We start from the raw sequence: 25,003 nt of genomic DNA, 5'->3' as shown, positions 1-25,003 counted from the left end.
GCGCAGCACAGAAAGAGGAGCAGACAAGAGCAGGAGGTCAGAACAAGCACATTCATACACATGGAGGAGCACATGAAGGCACACGTAATAGAAGCGTGGAAGTTAAGCAGAAGCAATGGACACTACCTACCCATAAAACATCTGTGTTTATAGGCACAAATCAAGATCAACTTCTCATTAAGTTTAGCAAAAAGGTGGGATTAGTTGATTATGGAGGAGAAAGCAGAACAAATGCAGTGAGGAAGGCAAGCCCACATCCAGCATGCTCCAAACAGGACTACAAGCCACTTCTTCATACTTTCTCATAGAAAATAAGACAAACTACTACAGTGTTTTGTCTCTACTTTATTTCTTAATTATTCTGGGTCTGTTGGAACAGCTGGCATAAAACGGTAAAACACATAAAAATCACACTTTGTGTGACTAACAACCACTTGAATGGTTACAGCTTACGGCCTTAGGACGGAACCAATAAAATAAAATATCTCCTAAATGCTTTTACAGAAAACTTGAGAAATTCTCATGAGCTTCAGATTCGACCTTTTGTACAGTATAAGAAAATATTCTTCCCCAATTCTTAAAATGTAGCATAATCACCATCCCCACTATTTTTATGTTTTAAATAACCCTATAAATAATCTTAATTGAAAGTCTTTTTTAATATATATAAAATCTGTACCCATAGTTTAATGTTTAATGTGTAATTTCTGTCTTTGTTCTCTTTAACTACAAAGAGCTGTGTTACTTTACTTTGATTTTTTAGGTATTAATGAACTAAAAGGCCTTATCTGTATTTCATTGAAAGAAGTGTCTCTCTAATGTCAACACAATATGCGTTGAAACCTCTCTCAAGACATTGGAATCTGCAGGAAACTGACAGATCTCATTACTCCATAAACTCACACAAGTGCTTCGTGTTGCAAAAAGTCTTCTGACTGTCAAACTTGACGAAAATAAATGTTGAACTGTTGCAAGAGCTGGACAAGTTTACACTGCAGATTTACTGTGATACACCCTTTCAACGCTGAGGCCCCGTCTGCTTTGACCAATTCTGACAGATGTCATAATGAAGAGAAGAATAAAATTAAACAACAAAGGCACTTGCTATTCAGTAACAATGTAAAGTCGCTTTCTGAGAAACTCCATCACAGCAAACCTCAGCAATGGCGTGTGTTGATGAATGGGACTGCTTGGATATGACAATGAGATAACTCCAAAGTGTCAGGAGTTGATGTTTGCAGAACTAAACCCTTCTCTGGGCTCAGCAGTGAATGGTAAAAGCTGAGACAGCACATGGTGCTGGGCATGGGACAACAGAGACGTGGCGGTATGGGGACAAGTATGAGCCTACTTGTACCTGGAGGAGTAATATTCTTCCTCTAGCTCATACAGGTCGATGGCGATCTCGTCACGGAGTGAGGTGAGTTTCTTGTCGCACTCCTCCTGTAGCGTGCGGAGCTGCTGGTTCTGGAGGCTTATGGCGTCATTGACCGAGGGAAAGTCATTCAGAATCAGGAACTGCTTCAGATCGGACACCAGCTTCATCAGGGACTCACCGGCACGTACCTGATACAACACAAAAAAGGAAGCAGGTTTAAAAATTAATTCTTACAACACTTCTGGAATACAGACATCAGCTACAAACAGAAAAACTAATTAATAAATAAAACAGCATCACTTATGTTTACTCAAATGAAACGTAATCACTGAGTTAGTAAGAGTTTTTGCCCTGCATCCAAACTTTTTCTTACATCTGTCATAACTATTATTTTATATTTAACCCTAACCCACTTAAAGGCAACGTAACTGAGGAACATTTGAGCTTATTTAAAAAAAAAAAAAAGCAAAACAAAACATAATTAACTTAGTGTCGAGTGATCCCATTCATTAAAAGGGCAAAAATCAATGGACACATGGTGAACAGTTCTTTTAAAGGTAGATTATGTGCTCACTTCTAAACAAAGTTACTTAGATGAGTTGATGCATCATTTCAATTTCACTATAGTTAAACATGATATGTCACTCACAATGACCAGACACTGCTGTTCCTCTGATAAAACAAACAGTCCGGGGGGCTGACACTGGATGACTGTGGTGTGTTGGTACTCACAATGTTGGCTGCTCTCACATGCATTTCATAATGATCCTGCTCTGCTTGAGTTGCTCGAGAAACCTGAGTCTCATCCTCAATCTGCAGAGAGAAGACGGCGAGGGGTGAATGTGCGCACACAGACACACAAACAGTGAAGTGCTGATCTCTCCACAGTGGCAGTGTGTGTACCTTGGCTGTTTTGATAATCTCGGTGAAGTTGTCCAGGACGGACCGGATGTCGTCCTTCAGTCTCTTGTTGTAGTTCTGCAGCAGCGTCTCTTTGCTCTGAGGGAGGACCCTCTGAGTAGCCATCGTACTTAAGGGGAAAGGCAACACAGCTCGGACTACCTGTCCACAACAAGGAAACACAACACAACCACACTCAGACGAAGAGTTTGAATGACTGACGACACACGGACGTCTCTCCTAGCTGGAGCTGCACGAACAGGCGGCTGGTTTCAGACAAAAGGACGAATAAAGCTGAACCCGACCAGGCTTTGATTCAACTATCACCAAGCGAACACAGTTTTACAGGTCGTGGACTCGCTATCACTCACTTCTCACCGCATAGTTTGCGGATAACGTCGTTATTGAACCAAATCAAGTTCACTCGGTTTGCGCCGCTTCTTCTTCTTCTCGAGCTTCAATGGCGCCGACAGCAGCTGCGTCCGCATGTTTCCGCCCCCTGGTGGCCAGAAAACTCAGAACATCGTTTCATGTCCAAAATAAATACATGAATAAATATTGCAGATGTAAAAGCAAACATAAAAACTATGTTTTTAAAGCTAAAATTATATATGAAGTGTTAAAATACAGAAGTATAAATACAACACCCAAAAGAAGTCAAGTAGACCAATCAGACCATCACATGTAACCTTTTGAAAGTTTTCAAACTATTTTGTTAACTTCTAAAAGAGATTAGTTATGTGATTAGTTAAATGTAGCAGAGTAAAAAAAGTTCACTTAAATGCAGTGCATTATACATTTCACAGCAATAAAACAGACAAACTGTATAATGGAATGGTACTTTAGCAAATATGTTATTACATTCACTAATGAATGTTCTAGTAGTAATAAATAACTGCGACCACAGCAACATTTGTTTTACATTCATTTAATATTTTGTTGGACTTACAACATGGTTTTCAAAGGCAGGCTGTGCAGCATAACAAATGTTTTGAGTGCTTCTTGTCCATTTTTGTCCATCATTAACTGTTGAATCCTCCAAAGATTTCCTACACAACGTGGGTCAAAATAAATTTTACAACCGTATCACAATCAAAACACATTCTTAGGGAACCCCTACTCTGTGTCAGTGTCTATGTGCAACCTTCATGAGTACAAGTTGGGTCAGAAAAGTGAGCATTAATAATTATTAAAAAAAAAAAAAAAGATTGTACACTTCAAAAAGAAAACAGGATTTTACATTGCAACAGACGAATACATGATTTAAACTTTGGGTTGAAATAGGTTTCTTAGTGCCTTGGTGGGAACCAAAAGTGTTCAACGATTTTACAAAGCACAAAGACAATAAAGTATTTCAAAACGTTGATGAAATAAATTCAAAAGGAATGTCAACATTCAGTCACCATTCAAGATTTCACTCATAATTTACTACGATTACAATCCCTGACCAGAACTGCGAAGCATAAGTGCTGTAGATATTTGTGTGACTGCAGGAAAGCTTTGTTTTCACTTGGGTTGTTTGCGAGCGTGAGTCACAGGTATTACACATTTGGAAGAAATACTAACCTTGGTGCATATCCAGGCAGCTAACGGAATTTGTACATGAGTATTTGGTGCTGAATGCAAGTGCAATGAAATCATGTAAATGCAGCAGTTTTTCAGGAGGGCACAAGAGGCAAAAGTGATTTATGCCGTTTGATATGATGGGAGGGAAGTACTATAAGAGTGTAAGGCTCCAGCAACACCATCTCATAAAATAAGGAGAAACAAATAAAAGTGGATCTAATAGATTTATATAACATAGGAACTACTATTATGAATTTTCTATGCCTAACATTTATATATGGTTCATACAATACATAAAGCAAACACTGATGTTCCATTTTCATTCGACAGTGACCACATAAATCAACAGACATGACAAACATTTAGATTTGAGAGAGAAAAAAAAGCATTTCAGATCAAATACCACTGTTGAAATGTATATGCAGTGTTATCCAGCATCTGACTTTGAGGGCACAGTTTTAAGACCATTCACATATTTCATGTTGGATGCAGTTGCAGATGAATTTCTGTGAATTCTCTTGTCACCAAACTATTACAAATGTATCCAGTGAAAGCAGATCTGTTTCACCAGCTAATGGTGCTCAATGTTGTCTTTTTCTCTTTTTTCATGGTTCTCTGAGGTTAGGGACTAATACAACAGAGGAATAAATGTCGGTAAAGCTCAAATATACAGGAAATAAAACTGCCAAAACCTCAGACTAACTCCCTCACTATCGTGGTATTTTAGCGCTAACACAAATAGTAACTGAGGTAGGCATGGAAACAATCAAATACTTGACCACCATATTGTCTATGCGAAGATGCACGTACCAAAAGGATGAAGGACAATTCAAAAGGCAGACAGTGAGTAGGAATCTGGAAGGATGTCAGTTTTCTTACTTTAATGGAGCATTCAAGTGTAGAGATGACCTTGCACAATAAGATCTAATTGGAGCCATTTCAAAATGAGATCCATGCAGGCCTGCAGCCCAGCTGCAGCATTGGTGATAGCATGCAGTGTGCCTGTTATAGTGTACATAATTTTGTGGCGCTGATGCCAACTGCCCTGACCTCTGAGTGTGCATTCAGGGCTTTTCTTGGGGGGCCTTGAGATGAAAGGGTGCAGAGACGAAAGGGTCAACAGCGCTCACTTCTGATGTCCATGATTGAAGCGGTCCAACAGGGACTGATGCCACGGCGGCTTGCCTGCTTACATTTGACACCACTCTGTGAGCTGCTACTTGCTGCTGGGGCACATGTCCATCAAAGTGTCGGGAATATTTGGCCAGGGCTTGAGGGCGGAACGGCTGAGGGGGAACTTGTCCCAGTGCACCTTGATCAGGGGTTACAGCATGTACTCCAGTTGCATGAGGGTATGTGGTTTTAGGCTGAGCTACTGTAGCTTCCTTTCTTTTTCCGAAGGGAGCCTGAGAGAACACATCAAACTGTTGCTGAGGCGCAAGGGGGGCACGAGGAAATGGAGCGTTGGCAAACACGTCACCTGAATCTTCATGAGTGATCCGGAAGGGTGCTTTAGTGAAGACATCTGGAACAAGATCTGCCCCCTCGGTTGACTTGGGTACAGGCTGGGAATGATTCTGAGCAAAGGTACTTGGAGTAGACTGTTGGAAGGTAGTAGACGGTTGTGTTGCTGCTGTGCTGGACTGTGGTGATGAGTGGAGGGCTAACTGAGAACCTTGTTCCTCTTCATCCTCAGACTCCATCAACAGAGGTCTGGAGCCACTGCAGTCATGGGCTGCTACCTGACTCTCAATGGTTCCACCATCCTGCTGCTCTTCTTTCAGGACTTCTTTTTCCTCATCTTCATCACTGGAGTGCACACAGCCCTCATTTATTTGAGCCTCTGCATCTTGAGGTTCCATCTCTTGTCCCTCCCCAAGCACAGAATAGCCATTGCTCTCCCCCTGCACATCTGTGAAAGACAACATAGATAAAGAAAATCATATCAAAGCTGAAGACAGACATTAGATTTAGATACTAGAAAAACTTTCAGTTAAAAGACATTTCCCCATCTGAGGTCCAATTTCCCGTTTGGTACAGAAGGCCCTCAAATCTCATACAGCACATACTGTATGACAGTGATCATCACTAAAACCTATAAAGCACTGATCAGTGAGAATGACTCAACAGTGAGGAACCAGCACAAGACTCCAACAATACGGATACATTCTAGTCTGAACGAGTCACAGGAGACAAACAGGACTAGCACCTCTACCATTACAACATCAAATAACCTTGTTTCCACAAATTGGGTTTCCACACAGCTGTTAAAAAACAATGGCTCGTGTTAGGGGGAGACAGTTTGCTTTTAGTTAGGATTAATTGTGTTGGGGTACAGGGAGTTCAGTGGGAATCAGAAGGTCTGTGGAAACAAGGACCAGGAGCCTTCATGGTAAAAGTAGTTAGGGACAGACAGGTTTGCACAGATGAGCAGAGACAGATCAGTCTTACCTCAGCAGCGTTGACAACAGCTGTTAGCAGGCAGCTCTTGGGAAGATGTTAGTTGCAACCATTAAAGGAAAACATCAATTTTTATTTTCATTTCCCTTCTTACTTGTTTGTTTTAATGGTTCACAGCCCATTTACAGTATTAATAAAACTGATAAATTATGTAGAAAGCATCTCAAGAGTCCAAACTGACTACTAAGCACAACAAATGGCAAGACTGTTCATTTAATAATGTGGAATAACAGTTATCAATCCTTAAAATACAACAGCCAAACAACCTGATGTCCAAAAAACCTTTATCGATCTATTGACTTCCACAAAGCACACAACGAAGATCTGAGAGATGGCGAGATGGAGAAAAGGTATGAAAATCAAGAAACCCTTATTGTTCCTCTAATTATCATAAGGTCAAAAGGGTGAATACAGCAGTATTTGATGATGTTTGTACTAAAAGCTGTAAAATAGGAGCTTAAAAATAAGGAGATGCATTACAGGGTACTCTCAAGTACCTGAACGCTAACTTGATCCTCAGGAGGAAAAGTGGTCCGTCGGCTGAATAAAATTATCTTCAGTATCAAAATAGTCAGCTTCCTCTTTTGCCCTTCAAAAATGTGACCCAAAAAGACTTAATTTATATTCACATTAATGAGTTTTATTCAGTGTCTCTCCTTTTCAACCTTAATTCATAAAAATAGAATTAGACGCTCGGTAATGATCCTGCTTTGACATTTGATGTCTGCTGCCAATTCAAGTCAACCATTTTGATATAATGTAATTATTATGCCTGTCACCATTTCAACACCCCAACTAGTACATTAGTTTCACACAGCAACACAAGTAAAAGACCAAAGGCAGGAACTCTACAGGATACAGCACTGTAGTGTCTGATAAGGACATGAAGCATTATGGGAGGATTGCATAGATTATATCCACATAAATGCAAATGGCTGAACAAGATGGAAAAATAAAATAAGAGCAGAATCCTGTTCACCCAACACAGATGTCAGTGACTAACCTTCATACAAGCCAGAAGAGAAAACTATCCATGTTCTAAAGTACATGTACCAGCAATGGCATCGGGGGAAATATACTGTTTTCTGTTTGTAAATGCATAAGGTGATATGGACCTTAAAAAAAATAAAAAAATAAATAAATAAATAAATAAATCGGACATCTATGTAATGGACCTTTGTTGGATAAAGTCAAAAATCAAAGTTAACTTTTGACATTAAGGATGCAATAATGTATACAGAAGTTTTTCCACAAGTCAACAAGCCTTTCTTTAATCTTCAGCTGAATAAAAAGAAGTGAAAGGTTTCTACAGAGATATCAGGAAATAAATTCCAATATCAGCTCTCGTAGATAAAATCTGTCCCAGTAACACACAGTAACTTATCAGTACTATGTGAACTGGAGAGACCAGTAAGGTAAGTCATAAGCACTTTTTTTCATGTATCAATGATAACACCTCAACCATAAGCACTGCCTGAATGCTCGACTGTGAGAAGACACAGGGACTTCGGACACATGGTCAATGTCTTTGCACTCTTAAATACATCTTCATACACATTTTAAAGTCTATATAACCTTATAAATTCTACTTTTTTATGATAGTAGTTAATACATTCATTCTACAGCACTACCAATAACAGTCACATGTTTCAAACCATGATAAATGAAATGCCTTTAAATGTTATGGGGAAAAAAAAAATCTACTTTCACCAGTTTTAACATGAGCAAAAACGAAGGGGGAAAAGTGAAAAGGGATTTTATGTACATATAATTAATTTTTAAAAAAATATTTCCACGAACTGAAATTGAGTGTCACATTGGTGGAGTGACTTCAAGGTAGGTAAGACAGAGGATGTCAATAGGAGATTAATATTTTCTTTTAAAGCTTAATTGTTAGGCCAGAACCTACACAAAATAGCTGAAATCTACACTGTACCTCCCTTTCTTTATCAGGGCTATGCTGCTATAAGTCTTCAGGCATCCTGACAGCAGACCAGCACATAGTAACAGCATAATAATGTAATATAATGTAAAATCTTTCCATTAGCTTTGGCATACACTCATTTCATTCCCTTTTATTTCTACTGTGCAAATCTTGACAGTGGGTCAACAATAAGATGGTGAGTTCATGACCCTGCACATAAACAGATGCAATCACAAATGGTCTTCCTCTAATTTGTAGATACTGCAGACAGTGGAAGCATCCTGCTGCGGCATTGCAACCAAACTAAAATGGTCTGGCCTCGCCAGTTTCAGGTTTAAGACACCACGACTAAGTGTTATTTGGGATAAATAAAACCCTGCCCAGAGAGAGGTGATAAGATACAGTTATGCCTGTAAAGCTTAGTAAATCCAAGTTATCTTATATAGTTAGTTGTTAAAATCTGGTTACTGTATACAACATGGGAAAGGTAGCACAGAATCCAACAGATTTGACTCCCAAACATGCTGCAGACTCTGTGAGTTCACTGAGTTCACGTCCAAACCAGATTTTGAAATGCAGCCTCATTCTCATTGCACATACGTAAACAACAACAGCTAAAGAAATCTATAAAGATTGCCAAGAGCTGACATGTTTTTTCCTTCAGAAGCTTGTTCATTCTGTGTAAACAGCTCTTCAGGGATAACCCAGGGTCCGTCTTTGTTTGGTCAACTGTTTCGTTCAAAGCTTTCATTGAAAAGTGCAATGATTTATCCAGGAGGTCTACAGAATTGTCACTGCTCACTCTGAAGTCAGACCCCTGACACAAATGAGCATGCCTGAAGGTGGCTTGTGGAACAAGCACACAAAGTGAGCGCAATCCAACTGTGATCAAGCATTTCAACATGTGCATGATGATAGTTAAACACCATGGCAGTGCATTCAATGAGGGGGCATTGATGCAAGTATGGGGAAAGCATGAGGAAAACCATGGTGTGGGCGGGACAGAAGCAGACGATATGCTCAGGCATTAATGAAAAGATTTTTTACCAGCGCGCAAATCCCAACGGCCAGCAGATATATATGAAACCAGCTAATCAGGCAGCTAGAGATGGAGCTGAGGCCACTGAGGCACATAAAGAGAGAGGTTCCAATGCACCTCTGAACTATGCTGGCTCCTCTGTTTCACTTCATAAGGTGCTAGATTAAGTGCCTCTGTTTCCCCATCTCTATCCCCTTCCCTCCCCTTGACCCTTTGTTAGGATTGCACACTGCCCCTTCGACCTCTCCCACCCCCTCTAGAGGTCGATGAGCTGATCCACCAGCAGAAGGGAGCGGGCCATGTTGGGGATGCTGGATTCTGAACTGCCACTGTTGCTGCGCGAGTGACCACCTGAAACGTGCCAGAAACAGAGAGAGAGGAGAAAAAGAGAGGGTGAGGGAGAGAGAGGGAGAAAGAGATGGGCATGGAAGAGTCGGGGGAGATTTTGAAAGACAAGCAAAGAGAATAAGTAATATTAACAGAGAGTATATGGAGAAATTAAAAGCAAGGGGGTTGATGAGGGGAAAATGATGGCAGAGCAGAGTGATGCATGAACGGGGCAAAGAGACAAAGAGAAACAGGCAGAGAGTGAGCTGGGATAATTTTATACAGCGGCATCATCACAGGGAGAGAGTAAGGGAATGCAATTCTAAAATGGGGAGACTTTCAAACTAACTACAAGAAGCCCAAGACCAGCAAGGCAGAGCAGCACTGAGAGTATAACATTAGAAAAAAAGGAGAGAAAGATGACTAATATAGGAGTCTGATGGGACAAAACACCTTCATGTGACAAGCACACCTCTACAAGACTTCTCACATCAGCAGCCACAGGATTGAGCTATTATAAATGGACTAGGGGCTAAGTCATTCATCTCTGTGGCTCATGATCTGGGCTTCAGGGGACGTAAGTGCTCATCTCAGGATACTTTTAACCTTACCTTGATTTGAGTTTTTGGAGATGAGCACAGGAATAGGGTCAAACTCGTCGTCATTGCCCTTCTCCCCACACGACATGAGGAAAGCAGAGTCTGCGGTGAAGGAAGAGGAAGTGGAGGAATGATGGAGGGGGGGAAAGAAGTTAACTCAGCCAAAGAAAAGAGCAAAAAAGAAAGGAGGATGCAAGTAGTTTAAAATAGATGGAGCCAGGGCGGTCACAGTATTTAAAAGCCATGCATTTTATGTGGCTTTTGGTTCTCCTCCAAATGAGTCAAGGGTCTGTTGACGTTGGAATTTAATGTGCCAATTAAATGCCTGTATCATATGAGTACGTTTTTATTCTCTGTGTTTGATAAGGCCCTCCTGCTATGGAAATGCTCTGAGGTCAGTGATGGTTTCATAGGCCAAAACCCATGGCAGACATAAGGCTAGCTGAAGGGTGCTGTATGGCAGAGGTCTTACCAGAGGCTGTCTGACCAGCGGGCAGCTCCTCCAGACAGGATCCAGAGCCAGAGCCAAAGCCAGGAGGAGCAGAGGAGGAGGAGGAAGAAAGGAGAGGGGAAACGGATTGGTTTCCGTGAGGAGTAGTGCGAGATAACAGATCGCAACCCAGCAGAGAGTCCTCCCCAGAGAGAGAGTCTGAGACAGATGAAGCAGACCCACAGGGACAAAGGGTCACAGTAAAATAAAACTGATTGTTAGCTGAAGGAACAGCGGCTAATGAATTTTGTTAGTGAGACAGTTCATTATTTTAGCTGTGGATGCACATAATCACCAGCTTCTAAAGAAATCGGCAGTGCAATCCAGCAATCTGCTATGAAGACAGCAGTGGCAAGCTGGTGTATTAGCAGTGATGAAAAATTTGTCTCCATTGAGTACACACACACACACACACACACACACACACACACACACACACACACACACACACACACACACACACACACACCACTGTGCTGTAGCAAAGAAACTGTTCAACCAAAGTCAACTGCTATTTTTAATAGAGCCACTCAAGAAACTAAAGCCTTCGACAACCCCCGATAAACATGCTGTGAAGATGACATCAACGGGTGACAACTGGAAATAATTATTCTTTGGTGAATACACTAGGATTTCCTGTTCTGTGGCCAAGGCTGCTAACCTGGCATGCTGGCAGGGATGAGTTCTGGCTGGGTTGAATGCTGTTGTGCCTGAGGGGCTTCCAAATCAGGAATCAGTGAATCCACACAAACCGGTGCCTTTGCTACATGGAGACATCAAGTAGAGAAATGGCAATATCAAGTATTAGTAATAGAGGAAGATAAATTAATGAGGGACACATTTACTTCTTTCTCCAGTGGCTCTTTCAGACTCTATGACTATGTGAGTGAAAAAGGGAAAGAAGATGCATGCAGAGCTGACAGACAATTTAGAGCAAGGCAGGGGACAAGAACAGAACTGGTACCATTAGCTGAGCTCACTGCAGAACTATGGAAAGGGTCAGCTGGGGTTAAGAGGTCAGGGAGCAGCAGAGAAATTTCAGGGGACTTCTGTCCCTCAATCAGCTTCTCTGTGAGTGGGCCAGAGAGAGAAGATGGAGAGAGGTAATGGAAAGATGGCGACAGACAGAAACTGGCAACAAGAGAGGATTTTTTTTAACAAAAGTAGAAAAAGGAGCAGAAAAACTACAAACATAACATTAGCAATATTATGTCTTTTTAAATCAATAAGGAAAGTTCTGTAATATTCAGTGCATTCATGTCAAAAACAAGGAAATTAAACATCCCTGTGATTTGAAAAAACAGGCTGCCTGTCAGGTGCCGAAGCAAAAAAAAAAAAAAACAAAAAAAAAAAAACAACAACTTTAGATGATAGTTTAAACACCACTCCTGTATGAATAAATAATGATTCAATGGATGAAAACTAATTAAAGCTGATTTAAAATATTATTTACCAACATTATCATGCCAAACAAACTTCAACAACAAACATTTAATTATAGTAACAAGCCTCTGGACGCAGACTCATGCCATCCAACAACTCCATTTCAAAGCACTGCAGACAATCAGCACATGACGACACCTTTATAAAGCTGTCTCTTCCTTCTGTGTGAAAATCTTTATCACAGGCAACGCTTAAGTACTACATAAGTACATAAATTCCTACAGACCATGCATGGAACAAAACATTACTGACTTCACTCCAGCTCATACTTACAGGAAACTGCAATGGGTGAAAATGGTGTGGGGGGTCTTTGGCAAGGAATGTGTTGGTTCAGAAAATGGCACAGCAGATGTGACCTTTTCCCCCATTCACTATGGGAAACAGGCCAATACTGATGAAACCTTTTTACAAATCCTCAATGCCCCATAGCTGATTCACCAGAGAAATTCAAAATTGAACGTGTAATGTTAGTTGCTTGTTTCAAACCATTTTCTCTGAATGTTGTTCAGAAGGGGCTGTCAGCTTGTGTGTTTACTTGTGTGCATCCTCTTTGAGTGAGTGATACATGGTGTCAAACAGATAGCGTGTGCTGTGTAGAAAATATTTACCACACCCTGGTTACATCACAGCCTCAACATTTTTTATCCTGTCAGTTCAGACCTGACAAACTACCACAAAAGAGGTTACAGAGCTAAGACGCACGCACTACTGCTAAAAAAAAACTGAAGGCTAAACCATGGAGGAGCATGAAAGGCTTAGTTATCATTTTAACAAGACATCATGCTGGCCTTCCTCTAGTTCTTATCCTTGCTGGTAAGCAGGATCTTCCAGTAGTATGGCAATCCAATTAACAAAGGAGAATTTGTCCTTCACGTTACCGGGCAACAGCAAAAGCAGAGATTTGCAAATGAGATTCAATCTAGCTGTCGCTCCAACTGCTATTCATGGAAGGCTGTGAGGCTACTTGCTATGTCAACAAGATAGGAACTTGTACAAATCCCAACCACAAAACAGGCACTCATAAACTATCATCTGAGAGGTGAGATATCCAGGAAACTGGCTTAGTAAATTAAAAACAGTAAACTCAAGGAATATGTTTAATGCCTCAGAGCGTCAAAGCCTGCCTGATAGTCATGTTGTGTTGAGAAAATTACCTGTGGAGTCAGAGAGGGAAAGGGTATTAAAAAGGTCCGGAACAGTCAAGAGCGCTGGACCTGCATTCATGATGTCTGCAGATCTTTCAGCTTAAAATTGCAAAGTAAATAAAAAAAAAAAAAAAATGGAGGAAAGCAAAAAAGGAACGTGAGGAACGAGAGGACGGACAACAGAAAAAGAGAGCAGCCAGGTCTTAAGGTATAGAGAACTGAACTCTCTTTAACTCTAGATGACAGTGGCACAGATAGAAAATAAAACTAGACATATAGAGAGGTGACCAATTGATGATTTGACAAATCTGTGAAATAGAAGCCCCCTTGACTGCTTGCAAAATACTGAGGAGCCAAGCCGTACCTGGAAAAGCATTGAGTCCTGGAATAAGATTTTCAGTGGAGCCTGTGAGCTTCTCCCCTGGTGCAGCAGCTGAACAAAAGCAAACAAATAGCAAAACAATAGTTATTTTCAGATTACACTACTACTCATTAAAGTGGGAGCTGTGAGCACAGTGAACAAGCTGAACTTACTCTCAGCTAGCTTTGCAAAGTCTTTGTTAAGCAGCTCCTCGGCTGTTAGCTTAGAAAAGTTATCATCCCCAAAGGGGTTCCAGCTGGGCTGAAGGTTTGGTGCAGCGAGAGCAGTCGGGGCCTCACTGTCACCTGGATGATATACACTCTGCTGAGACGAGCAGGGGGAGCCGGAAGGAGTAGTACTGGCTGATCTGCAGTGTGCAGAGGAGTAAATATAAACAAGGGCATGAGTGTGCAGTGAAATTTGATCATGGGTGTTAAACCTGTGGGCTCTGGCCTACTGATGTATGCAAATAAAAGGGAGTGAACGGAGTTATTTAAAGGCTGAATTCAGTGATTGTTTTCAAGAAGGATTCTCTGAGATGTAAAAGGGTCATTTATACTCCTTTAGGGTGCCGTCCTATGAATGGACTTTCTATTGGCCCTCTGAGTTCTCTCAGTGCCATGAAAGGACAGTTCATCCGGAGGGGAGTTAATTCTGCTCACTTGGACTTGTTGAGGCTGGCCTCAGCTGCTGCTGCCTGAAGTAGCTGGGTGGACTTGCTGACTGGAACCCCGAATACAGCACTGTGAGTGACATCGCTCAGGATGCGTCTGTGGCCACTCTTGGAGGCCATCTTTGGCGATGAGGGGGGTGTCAAGGAGCCAACTTTGTGAATCCCTCGGGCAGCCGTCTGCAATGAGAAGAAAATGGCACAGGATTTGAGAAAAGGAAAAACTGATGCCAACAGAAGGAGAATCGGTTGAGTATTTAAAAAGAAAAAGGCCCACGACGACACAAGATGAATTGGAAAAGAACATCTGAAGAAGATGATGTGTTATAAATACTTCCAAAATCACCACAGTTATGGAAAATGAAATCAAGTATTCCCATTACAGAGATTGGACAGAAAGAGGGTTACCTGAAAATACATCCAGTTTGACAGAGAATGACAGATGCAGTGCAGAGCGCAAAAATCATTTGGTTGCAACATGATTGATACAGTGTGTATGTAACAATGCCAGAGCAACTTCCCAATGAAGTCATCATTAAAGAAAGCATTTGTATCTACAGAGCATCAATTTACACATTTACATTCTAACGCCATCCTTGCTAAGTGTAAAAATCTGGGTGTGATTTGTTAGAGACGAACTAGTAATTAGCCCTGGCTCAACGAGCAGCAGATGGCAGCAGGAGGAGGATGTTACCACAATGTCAGGGTCAGCCGCAGGACCAGTGACTGCAGATTCAGGGATAGGTGTGAGATGGGGAGCTGCTGTTTCATGGACTACATGCTGCTGCTGCTGCTGTTGCTGGTAATGCCGTTGCAGGTTAACAACTGGACAAACAGCTTTAGCTTTGAACTGCAGCAGGGCAGATGCTGTTGTTTGTTGCAGCTGTTGGTGATGGAGGCTCTGTACCAGTGGACGCTACATAGGAATATCACACAGCCAATTATGAGGAGAGCGCAGTTTTACAATTACGCCCAGACGAAATACATTTTTGTCATAATTGATTATGAGGGGCCATCAGGGAGATCATTTAGAATTACCATATATACACACACACACACACACACACACATGAACCCAGACTCAAAACAGTGTTTCTTACATATATAGGAGTCTAAGCAGATTTATACCACTGTTGCCATTTACACAAAAAATAGATTAAAATATCAGTGCAATCAATTCATACTATCGAAAAAGATGCCATATGTATATCTAGTTAACATTTTTTAATGTTTCAGGGTGTGGATTTTTATGCAATGTAATGTTTGATTGTGTTCTACAAATAAATCCACTCATTCATTCATCTTCTACCGCTTATCTGGGTCTCGTGGGTTGCTGGAGCCAATCCCAGCTCACATTGGGCGAGGGCAGGATACACCCTGGACAGGTCACCAGTCCATCACAAGGCCAACATACAGAGATAGACACAGACCAACAACCACTCACACTTAGACCTATGGACAGTTTAGAGTCAGCAGTTAACCCAAACATGATGTCTTTGGATGGTGTGAGGAAACCGGAGTGCCCAGAGGAAACCCACACAGCCACGGGGAGAACATGCAGACTCCACATAGAAAGGTCCGGGTTTGGTTTTCATGTGAAAATAAATCAATCCAACTTGGTCATAATAAAAATGCTGACCAAACGAAACAGTATTTGCCCAAGAAACATGAGTGGCATAACGCTATGGATGGATGCTAGCAAAGAGACTAAAGCTGGTCCACCACTAGCAACTTCTACTTTATCACATTATTAGAAGGGAGCATTTCAGATGAGTTGTTTCATATATGTATATAAATGGCATGTCCCTGATGACCACTCATAATTGTTTTGCTCTTTGAGAAGTACAGCAGACTTAAACAGAATACATTTCAGTGTTTTCATCCGTACACAATGAAAAATCACTAGAAAATAAAGAATTAGGTGAAGTAGGGTGAGGAGGTAAATTAAATGGTTCTTTAGGAATATATATATATTTCTTTTTTCATTTGAAAACATCAAATGGAAAGAAAATAAATAAATAAATATTAACTGATTACATTGCTGCGTCCACAGTTTCCTAGTGCACCACAAGTACTTTTTCTTTTGTCAATAATCAATTACAAAGGTAAACACATTGGGCTTTTCGGCTTTAAGAACTTTCTATGAAAAAAGTAGACTTACATACTCTGGTCTACCTGCAAAATATTTTGTAGGTAGGTTGACATTTTATCCATCAGATTTTAATGTATCAATGGGTCAATTTTTAATGGTGGACATTAGTGGAAAATCACTGCGCTCAAGAAAGCAAGAATACTCTGTGAATAAAGGAACATTCATACCAAATGTTAGCACTAAACATTGTTCCTGGAACAGTTTACTGAAAAGCTGGCAATGATTTTAGTTCAGAAATCCAGCACATGTCAGCAAGTGTTCATGACACAGTCATAGATCAACTGTCAGTACTGTCAGAGTTAAAGATGCACTGTGCAGCTAAACAGTGCTTCTCTTCTCATTTTGTTTAGATCCCTACCTGCTGGTTACTCTGTGGACTTAAGAAGGCTGAGGCTTGCTGCTGCTTCATGAGGAGCTGGTGATGCTGTGGTGTAGGCTGTGACTGCATGCTGGCCGTCTGGGCCGACTGCGCTGCAGACTGTGCAGCAGACGACTGTTGAGCAGGTGGGACAGCTGCTGCAGCTGGAGGTGGGACAGTAATAAAAACACATAGAAAGGTCATTTTTCCCATCTAAATCATGTCTCTAAAGTTAAAACCACATTTCTGAGTACCAGAAGAATCTGTGCAAGAAAAAGAATATTTTTTGCTATTTATCGCAATTATTTAGATAATAACGCAAACGTAGGAGTTAGGACGTCCCAGTATGGGTATACATTGCTTTAATTAATGTGAAACTAGCCCACCATCTATAATGTCTTTGTGATAATCCTGTCAGAGGGCTCATAAAAAGGCAATTAAAAGTTTTTTTCAGATTGAGCCACTTGAACCACAGGAGTACAAGGCTTGACTACTTCATCATATCCAATTCTTTTGCATATATTTGTGCATTAACAGAATAACTAGCAGAACATAATGGTTCTATCATAATTGATCTGAACACTGACATATTGTGATATTAAACAGCTACTCATACCAATGGCCTGGGGCGCTCCAGTTGCCACAGTAGGTCTCTTGCGTGGAGTGAGAGCTGGCTGGATAGGAAGAATGCCTGATATTGGCTGAGGCTGAGCCTGGCCAGCCTTGGGCCGTTGTCGAGGTGCAATTGAGGTTTCCGTGGTAGGAATGGGGTCTGTGAGCCTGATGGAAGAAAAAGAGAGAACTGATGGGTAAAGTGTCCTATCGTGATTACGATGAAAGGTTTTACATGCCACTCACCTGGCTTTGGTTTGACTCTTTTTGGCCACCGCTTCACTGGCTCTGATAGGCTCAGGAAGCTTTGCAGGAATGGATATATTCTACAACAGCCAGAAGATTTCAAATTCATCAACGATAATAAAACCAAACAGTTCAAAATGTTTTCACGGACTTTAATTTAATTGTCTGCTTTAGTAATACTGTGGCTGAATTGGGCTGCATCAGATATTTGAGCATCAAGTTACTTTGTAAATACATTAGAACAAGGCATGAAAAATGGAGGTCAGCCAACTGGCATAGACTGGATATTATAGCTTCATTCTAACATCATTATGCACAATATTACTGTGTCTTTTGGAAAACAAGGACACACCTGAGCTATGTAAAAAGGCCCAAATGATGAGAAAAAAGTGCTAACATGAACTTTATAGCGCAATAATCTAAAACCCCCCTGCCTCCTCTGGCCATGTTGACTTACATGTACATTTGCGACTGGACAATCTCGTCGAGCCAATTTAAAGGCAAAGTAGGATACTTGATAGATGTCTGGTCTCTTATCTGGGTCAGGTTCCAACATGTATCCTGAGAAATAAAATGTATTTTTGCGTGGGAAAGTTAACTGCACATGCCGTATAGCTTAAACATGTAGTAAGGAGGACAGTGAGAATATTCTGATAAGCAAGGTTACTCACTTATGAGACAGTGCATATCCTGGGAGTAGCGGGAGTTATCTGGGATAGTGAAGCTGCCGTCACAAATAGCTACTTGGCTCTCCCCAAAAGGAAGTGTGAAGTAACACAGTTTATAGAGAAGACAACCCATGGCCTATACACACAAGAAAGTCACCAGACTTTGCAAATAGAACTCTATATTCAGCATTTCAGCAATAATGCATGTCACAACATAGCTAATTAATGCCCCTCTCACCCAAATGTCTGCCTTTGTTGTGATGACCTTTCCACCGTAGAGGTTGACCATCTCAGGAGCGCGGTATGACAGAGTAGTGTACCTGTTGTTAAGACACAACCAGTCAGCTTTTGTGCTACAGAGAGAAAATATAGAGGGTGTAAAGGAAAACGTACTTTTTAATTTCCTCCTCTACAACTGCTACCCCCTCTGTTTGAGGGTTTTGGAAGTGGTTGGTGGCACTTCCAAAGTCACAGAGCACGTAGTGTCCCCGGTCATGGAGAAGAATATTTTCTACCTGCATGCAGAAGGCAAGATGAGACCTGTCAAAACCGTTCAATGCACAGGACACGGGACATTTATTCAGGTAGTATAATTATATGCAGATTGTGAAATAGATTTAACTTGCCTTGAGATCCCGATGGATGATTGGAGATTTGTATTGGTGAAGACGAGCAACAGCCTCACATGTGTCACAGAAAATCTGTAACACTTCAGGTTCAGTGAAGCCTGTCTGTAACCGCTGGTTCATCAGGTTAACCACCTGCCCACCTACAAAAAGTAAATAGGTCAACTAACACACTATTAAAGGTAGTACAAAAACATTTCTCCTATCTAATCACTAACTGCTGTATATAATTATAATTCTTCTCTGCTAACTTTACTCTAAACTAGTGTCCACAACTATACAGTCATGTTAACGTTTGGCTTTTCTATTAATAACACCACTCAGTTATGTATTGACTGACAAATAAGTTCTATCGACCTATAAGTTGAGCATTTGCCTTCAAACAGAACAGGATGCAGTGAGAAGCAGAGAGTTGATGGAGCTTTGATTTCAATGGAGACAGGAAGGCACTGGGGGTGGGCCAATTTACCTCGACAGAAGTCCATTAAGATTAAGACTTCCCAGACATCGCCAGCTCCAACTGCTGTTATGCTGGAGTCCAGGAAACCAACTATGTTTTTGTTGCCTACTAGGTCCCTCTGTGTAAACAAACACAGAGAGAGCAATGAAGACAGAGAATTAAGACAGTTTTCATTTATTTCACATTTTGGGTGGTAATTATGTCCAGGTTTTACTAGTAGTGGTAAGACTAGCTAGTTTATTTCTATCAAAAGTTCTGGAAATAATGACGATAGCAATCCAGTAATAGTCATTCCTCCCAGGGTGTGGTGGCTGGTTCTGGTTCATTTCAGTTAAAACAGGGACTGTAGTTTGGAGATATAAAAAAGGGAGTTTAGACGGCAAAGTGCCAACTCAACATTTGCAGCAGAAAGGACATAACCTACAATCCAACCCTGAGCACTTGGGAGTAGGATTGTTCAAACCAAAAGGTTAGAAAGTAAAAGAAAATATTTGACTTTCAAGTCTCTGTGAGTAAAGTTACATACTAAAAATATATTTGTGATGTCTTTGATTTCTCTCATTTCAAAACAAATGCACAATAAGAGTCCTCTCATAAAAGAAGTGTTAGTGTCAAAAATAAGTTGAATAATTGCTTTGCTCTGTAGTCCATTACTGGATTATTTCACTCACCATAATCTGTATTTCAAGTTTGCAGACCTGAAGATCATGTTCATTGTTAACATACATCCTTTTTAGCGCACAACGTAGGGCTTGATGAGTCCGCACCAAAAAAACTATGGCAAACCCTCCTGCAAATGAGCAGAGAGATAAAAATTATTAGAAATTAACACATGAATCAATTATAATAATATTAATAATAATGCTATTTTTGTTTGTGTGTCAATATGTACATATATATGATATTAAAAGGTAGATAATCTTATTACAGTTTCTGATATAATCCAGACTCTCTTCTAGACTGGAAATGTACCATATTAAACTTAAAATTGTGACGCAATTCAAGTAGTACTGATACTAATGCTGCGCAAGGCTGAAAGGAAACTGGCAAGAGGAGGTTGAAACAGCTTTGTGTGACTCAGCTGCTGTTGAGGGGAAGGATGGAAAAAGTAGACAAAACTGACACTGAGGGAAGTGAGAGAATTCATCATCCCACCTTTGGTCATAGTGATGCTGACACATACAAAAAGCCACAAGACAGTCATGTTCATGTGTGGCAACTGAAATCCAACAAACATACAGATGAACAAAGCAAATGTATCTTTCAACAGATATGCATGGCTATTTCTATTATTGCCCTGCAATGGACTGGCGACTTTTCCTGGGTGTACCCTGACTTCCCCCATCATCAGCTGGGATTGGCTCCAGTCCCCCCCACGACCCAGAAATGTATAAGCAGTAGAAGATGAATGAATGAATGAATGGATTTCTATTATTTCAAGATTAAAAATTCTCAAACAAATAATTTTTTTCTGCACTAAAGTTGGTGGCATGTGGACAGCTGTATTATACAAGGTCTTAATCTTTGCTGACTTCTACATATGAGCAAGCCTTCGCTTCCATTTGGCTGTCCATAAATTTTATATTGGCAGTATCTAGCCACTTCCACTGTAAAGTCCTGAAATATTTTTTTCAGGTAGCTCTTCAGTTCACAGTTTTTTCCCTCTCACAGCTTGTGATAATGCCATGCACTGAGCTGACTCATCCAGCTGGCATCAGCAAGCCAAGGACAGCTCCATGTGATTAGTCGGGTTGACTTTTGATTGGGACTGCATTGGGCTACATTGCTGTGAGCTCTAAATGAAGTACAATACGACAATGGATGTCAGCGACATTAAATTGTTTTTGTCTAAATGGACCGATGATACACTTCACTTTGAAATCTTGCTCTGTGACAAGGTAGAGCTGGGTCACTGCGGACGGTAACAAAATTTCAATTTTACTGATCACATCGACAATATATTCTGTGACTGCAAATTTCACAATGAAGCACAAGCGTTTGCAACAAAGTGCGACACTGACACACACTATAGGCTGGCTGTAAGTGTTATAAATAAACAAAGAAACACAGTGCATGAGATGTGAAGTTAAGTGGGGACAACAACAAACTAAAACGCTAAGGTTGAACACAAAACACAGAGAGACACACTTCCCGGTCACATGGCACAAAGGTCTTGTGTGTGTGTGTGTCTGTGTAGTCTGTCAGCGTTCAGAGAGCCGAACCCCTGCTGTCTCGCACAGTCTAATCTGAGATGCCTGTAAGAAATGAGACGGATTAGCAGCCTTCTTAAGCAACATTTAGCAGTGGTCCACAATCTCAGTAGACAGTGTGACCAAATAAGTGTAAGTACAGCTACAAATAGCCACCACTCCTTGACGTAAATGACCGTCAGAATACCACTCTAGCTTATGCATACACGCTCTAGCAAATATACACAAAAATACACCTTAAGGCAACGCTATGAAAAGCACTGTATTGTCATCGGTGCACTGGCAGTTCAATAACTTAAGGTTTTAAAATGGACACAGCACATGTCCTCATCACTACTATGCTGTTTACAAATATGCTCTGCAAGGTTACGTGATAATGCAATAACAATGACAAATACTAGCACCCAGGATTTACTGGAGATGAAATTAGCACAGCCAAAATGTCATACTCAAAACAAAATCTTTGCAAAGAAAACTGTATAATTTTGGTTTACAAATCCTTTGTTACAATACAACAATGCTACACATCATACTCTTTTTTAATAAACAAAAACACATCTTGTTGAAATATAAGACAAAAAGCTCTGCTTTGGGAAAATCATCAGTCAACTGACTGAGAAGAAATCAGACATCTGACTTAAGCCTGAATCTCTCACATAAGAGCTACCAAACTCCAGGCATGTACCTCCAGGCTTTAAGTTGCAAAGGCCAGTATAGTGGGTCCCCAATATTGCTTTTGTCTGTAGAGCATGAAAAGTATGTTTGTCGCAGTTACAAAGTTAACAGAGTTCAATATTACAACAAAGGGAGTAGACAGAAGGGAAAAATGCTATTTCCAAATGGAGCAGCACTCTAACAGAAACCAACAGTCCAGGATACAACCAAAACCATCTGAACAAATAGGTCTAGTGACACTGGAGGGAGTCGGATTGCAAGCAGTGGGTCCAAAGCCTGAGCAAGAAAATGTAACCTCCAGAAAAACATTCCAACTAGTATTTTGAGAACGATTTGAATCTTGGAGAAATGATTACTTCTTACTGTCTATGCAAAGTTTATTAGGCCAAGCAATAACAAATCTGACTAGTGCCTCTCCTGGGTGAATAACTACATAATGGCTGAAGTTGTTGTTTTTTTTTTTTTTTTAAGAGAACTGATAACAAAACTCCAATGACTCCTACCCCACAGAAATGGGCTAATTCCACCTCTGTGCAGGGGATGGTCTGAGGTTACATGGCTAACCTATTCATAAAGCCAGTTTGGCCGAACAGATGGTGACCATCTATAGTACTGATGAATTAATCAGTCTTCTTTCATCCATTTTTTAGTAACAGGCACTCTTAGTTAGCAAAGCATGGGTGGTTCTTCTTGCAAAGACAAATAAACACGAGGGAAACCTGTTACCTTTATCACTGAGCCTGACTAACTGTGTTCTGGTCTAACTTGGTCTACCTGAAAGGTTGACAAAACTTCTCTCACTGTTGCACTCGATGACTTGGATTTCTTTGTAGCTAATCAACATTGAAGGCAAAGGTGTGGGTCCCCGAGATATTATGAAATGTGTTATGAAAGCCCCACCTCGGCAGGAGTTTATGCTTCATGGCTGTCCATCTAAAAACCATTCCCACCTGACTGACTGACAATTGGCAATTGGTTCAATAAAACTTCTTGAATCTACGTTAGAGATTTGTCACTCCTTCTGTAAATATCGACACAGGTGACTCAGCTTGTCACTGGTCCTTTACAGCACAGTAGAAAATCCAGTCATGCCATGTTCCTCCCAGCCTTGAGGTGAAGACTAATGTCATGCAATCGGGTGAATTTCTGAACCACTGACAGTTGTAACAACACTGATGTTCCCACATTATAAGTTTTAACCTTTAAAATCTGTTTTCTCCCACCCCCGTGTCTATTGCAAAAAAATAATAATAATAAAATAATAACCAAAAGGAAAAGTGCGAATGAAGTAGCTCGTCCTGGCAAGTACATGAACACCCAAAGAGCTGCCTGGACTGGTCACAGCTAATAATATAGCAGATGAAGCCCAGCCCATCTGTTCTCACCCTGACTGTGTGATGGTGTATCATTAAGTTGGTACTCTAGCTGGGCCACAGTCCAATAAAACAGGCCCACTCTTTGACTGCGGCTTCATTCTCCATCCTTATAACAATGTGATGAAGTTCAAAATGTGGACGGGGTGAGACGTGTTAATGTGAAACGTTTGTGATCCACATCTACATTTCACCTTCTGCGACAATTTCCTCGACGGTAACTTGATAGCGTCCGATGGTGAAGACCCGTCCGATGAAGCTGCCACCGCCGCCGGAACCAGCGCCTCCTCCTCCGCCGGCTCCGGATCCAGGCCCGGAGCTCACCAACTCCCGGCGAGAATCAAAAAATTTTTTCATTTCCCCCAGATGTTGTCCACGGCAAGATCCAAGTCCAAAAAGTCCCAGTGTCCTAACAAAGACTGTGGCTGAATGTGCCCGGTCCCTGTTCGCTGAAGTGTTGACGCTTCAGCAGCTTTTCAATAATTGAATGAATGCAGCTAGCTTGAGCACAAGCTAAATGCTAGCGGAGTAGCTGGACTTCAAAATACTTCTAGCACTGGTCTCCGACGATCATCGGCTAACTCATGGTTTGAACAGCAGGCGGAGTCAAATATTGTTGAGAAAATAATATAACCTAACCTGCACACGGAAGTTGCAGTCTCCCCCCTCCCCCCCCCACTGTGAGCCGAGAGCAGCTACATTAGCCTTCGGGCTACCAGCCTGAAAACACACACACACTTTTTAGCTCGTTAGCTCGTTAGCTCAGCGAGCCAGCTAGCCGAACAGCTAGCTGAGCTGACAGCTGTCACTTGATGGACAGGCAGCCAGGTAGCTTCTTAGTGTCCGGTGCAGATTATTACACATCTCTTCTGCTATCATCCACCGAAACTGCCCCTCAGGTCCCCGTCTGCTCTGTTTATGTCGCGGTAAAAAAAAGAAAAGAAAAGAAAAAGACAGAGCTCCGGTGCTCCGGTGTGTCCGGCGGCCACAACAAGGCTGGTCCACTAACTTAATGCCAGAGCTAACGGAGCTACAGCCAGAGGAGGGGGGTCCTCTCTGCCCCCCGGGATCCAACCTGCCCGGCCTCTCAGCGTCTGATTGGGCAAACCAACATCAAGTTCCTGTCAGTCATCCTCCTAAGCCGCTTTGAGCTTTTCTGTCTACATTCATGCTTTCTAGGGTCTGAAAGTTTTCTTCAGAACCACGCTGCAGTGAATGTCTCTACAAGGACTGTCATAGTCGATATAAGAGATTGGATGAAGGTCTTTGGCTAATATACACAGGCGGAGATTGATATTTGAGAGTTTGAGGTGGAAAAGGG

The 25,003-nt window shown here is 41.3% G+C and overlaps 2 protein-coding genes across 9 annotated transcripts; both read right to left on the bottom strand.

The window, feature by feature from the left end:
- Positions 1 to 313: 313 nt before the first annotated feature.
- med22 (mediator complex subunit 22) lies at positions 314 to 2,771 on the bottom strand. The gene is made up of 4 exons (XM_029510863.1): positions 2,650 to 2,771; positions 2,282 to 2,440; positions 2,111 to 2,191; positions 314 to 1,566 (listed from the first exon to the last, which is right to left on the bottom strand). The coding sequence occupies exons 2-4, from the start codon at positions 2,402 to 2,404 to the stop codon at positions 1,348 to 1,350; spliced, it is 423 nt and encodes a 140-aa protein (XP_029366723.1). The 5' UTR covers positions 2,405 to 2,440; positions 2,650 to 2,771; the 3' UTR covers positions 314 to 1,347.
- Positions 2,772 to 3,217: 446 nt separating this feature from the next.
- LOC115048637 (AP2-associated protein kinase 1-like) lies at positions 3,218 to 24,724 on the bottom strand. 8 transcript variants are annotated; one of them, XM_029510275.1, is made up of 20 exons: positions 23,877 to 24,721; positions 20,096 to 20,214; positions 19,434 to 19,542; positions 18,965 to 19,107; positions 18,732 to 18,853; positions 18,577 to 18,658; positions 18,342 to 18,474; positions 18,128 to 18,231; positions 17,671 to 17,750; positions 17,429 to 17,592; positions 16,813 to 16,976; positions 14,997 to 15,218; positions 14,295 to 14,482; positions 13,806 to 13,999; positions 13,636 to 13,704; positions 13,281 to 13,370; positions 11,345 to 11,446; positions 10,666 to 10,842; positions 10,206 to 10,295; positions 3,218 to 5,756 (listed from the first exon to the last, which is right to left on the bottom strand). In XM_029510275.1, the coding sequence occupies exons 1-20, from the start codon at positions 24,037 to 24,039 to the stop codon at positions 4,909 to 4,911; spliced, it is 3,363 nt and encodes a 1,120-aa protein (XP_029366135.1). In that variant the 5' UTR covers positions 24,040 to 24,721; the 3' UTR covers positions 3,218 to 4,908. The 8 variants fall into 8 exon arrangements, with proteins under 8 accessions (XP_029366135.1, XP_029366137.1, XP_029366136.1 ...); XM_029510283.1 differs by lacking the exon at positions 3,218 to 5,756 and adding an exon at positions 5,763 to 9,618 and having other exon boundaries at positions 23,877 to 24,724; XM_029510277.1 differs by lacking the exon at positions 10,206 to 10,295.
- Between the last annotated feature and the right edge of the window lie 279 nt (positions 24,725 to 25,003).

This window comes from Echeneis naucrates, chromosome 9 (assembly GCF_900963305.1).
Source record: "Echeneis naucrates chromosome 9, fEcheNa1.1, whole genome shotgun sequence".
Classification (NCBI taxonomy): Eukaryota; Metazoa; Chordata; class Actinopteri; order Carangiformes; family Echeneidae; genus Echeneis; species Echeneis naucrates.
Note: the sequence above shows the minus strand (reverse complement) of the source record. Positions and strands in the feature narration are given on the sequence as shown.

Excerpts from the sequence above, each read along its gene's own strand:
- LOC115048637 (XM_029510275.1), bottom strand. The coding sequence starts at position 24,039 with ATGAAAAAATTTTTTGATTCTCGCCGGGAGTTGGTGAGCTCCGGGCCT. Across the intron at positions 19,108-19,433 it reads CTTAATGGACTTCTGTCGAG|GTGGGCAGGTGGTTAACCTG; the intron begins GTAAATTGGCCC and ends TACTTTTTGTAG. Across the intron at positions 15,219-16,812 it reads GTCCACAGAGTAACCAGCAG|CGTCCACTGGTACAGAGCCT; the intron begins GTAGGGATCTAA and ends ATTCCTATGTAG.
- med22 (XM_029510863.1), bottom strand. The coding sequence starts at position 2,404 with ATGGCTACTCAGAGGGTCCTCCCTCAGAGCAAAGAGACGCTGCTGCAG. Across the intron at positions 2,192-2,281 it reads AGATTATCAAAACAGCCAAG|ATTGAGGATGAGACTCAGGT; the intron begins GTACACACACTG and ends TTCTCTCTGCAG. Across the intron at positions 1,567-2,110 it reads ATGTGAGAGCAGCCAACATT|GTACGTGCCGGTGAGTCCCT; the intron begins GTGAGTACCAAC and ends GTGTTGTATCAG.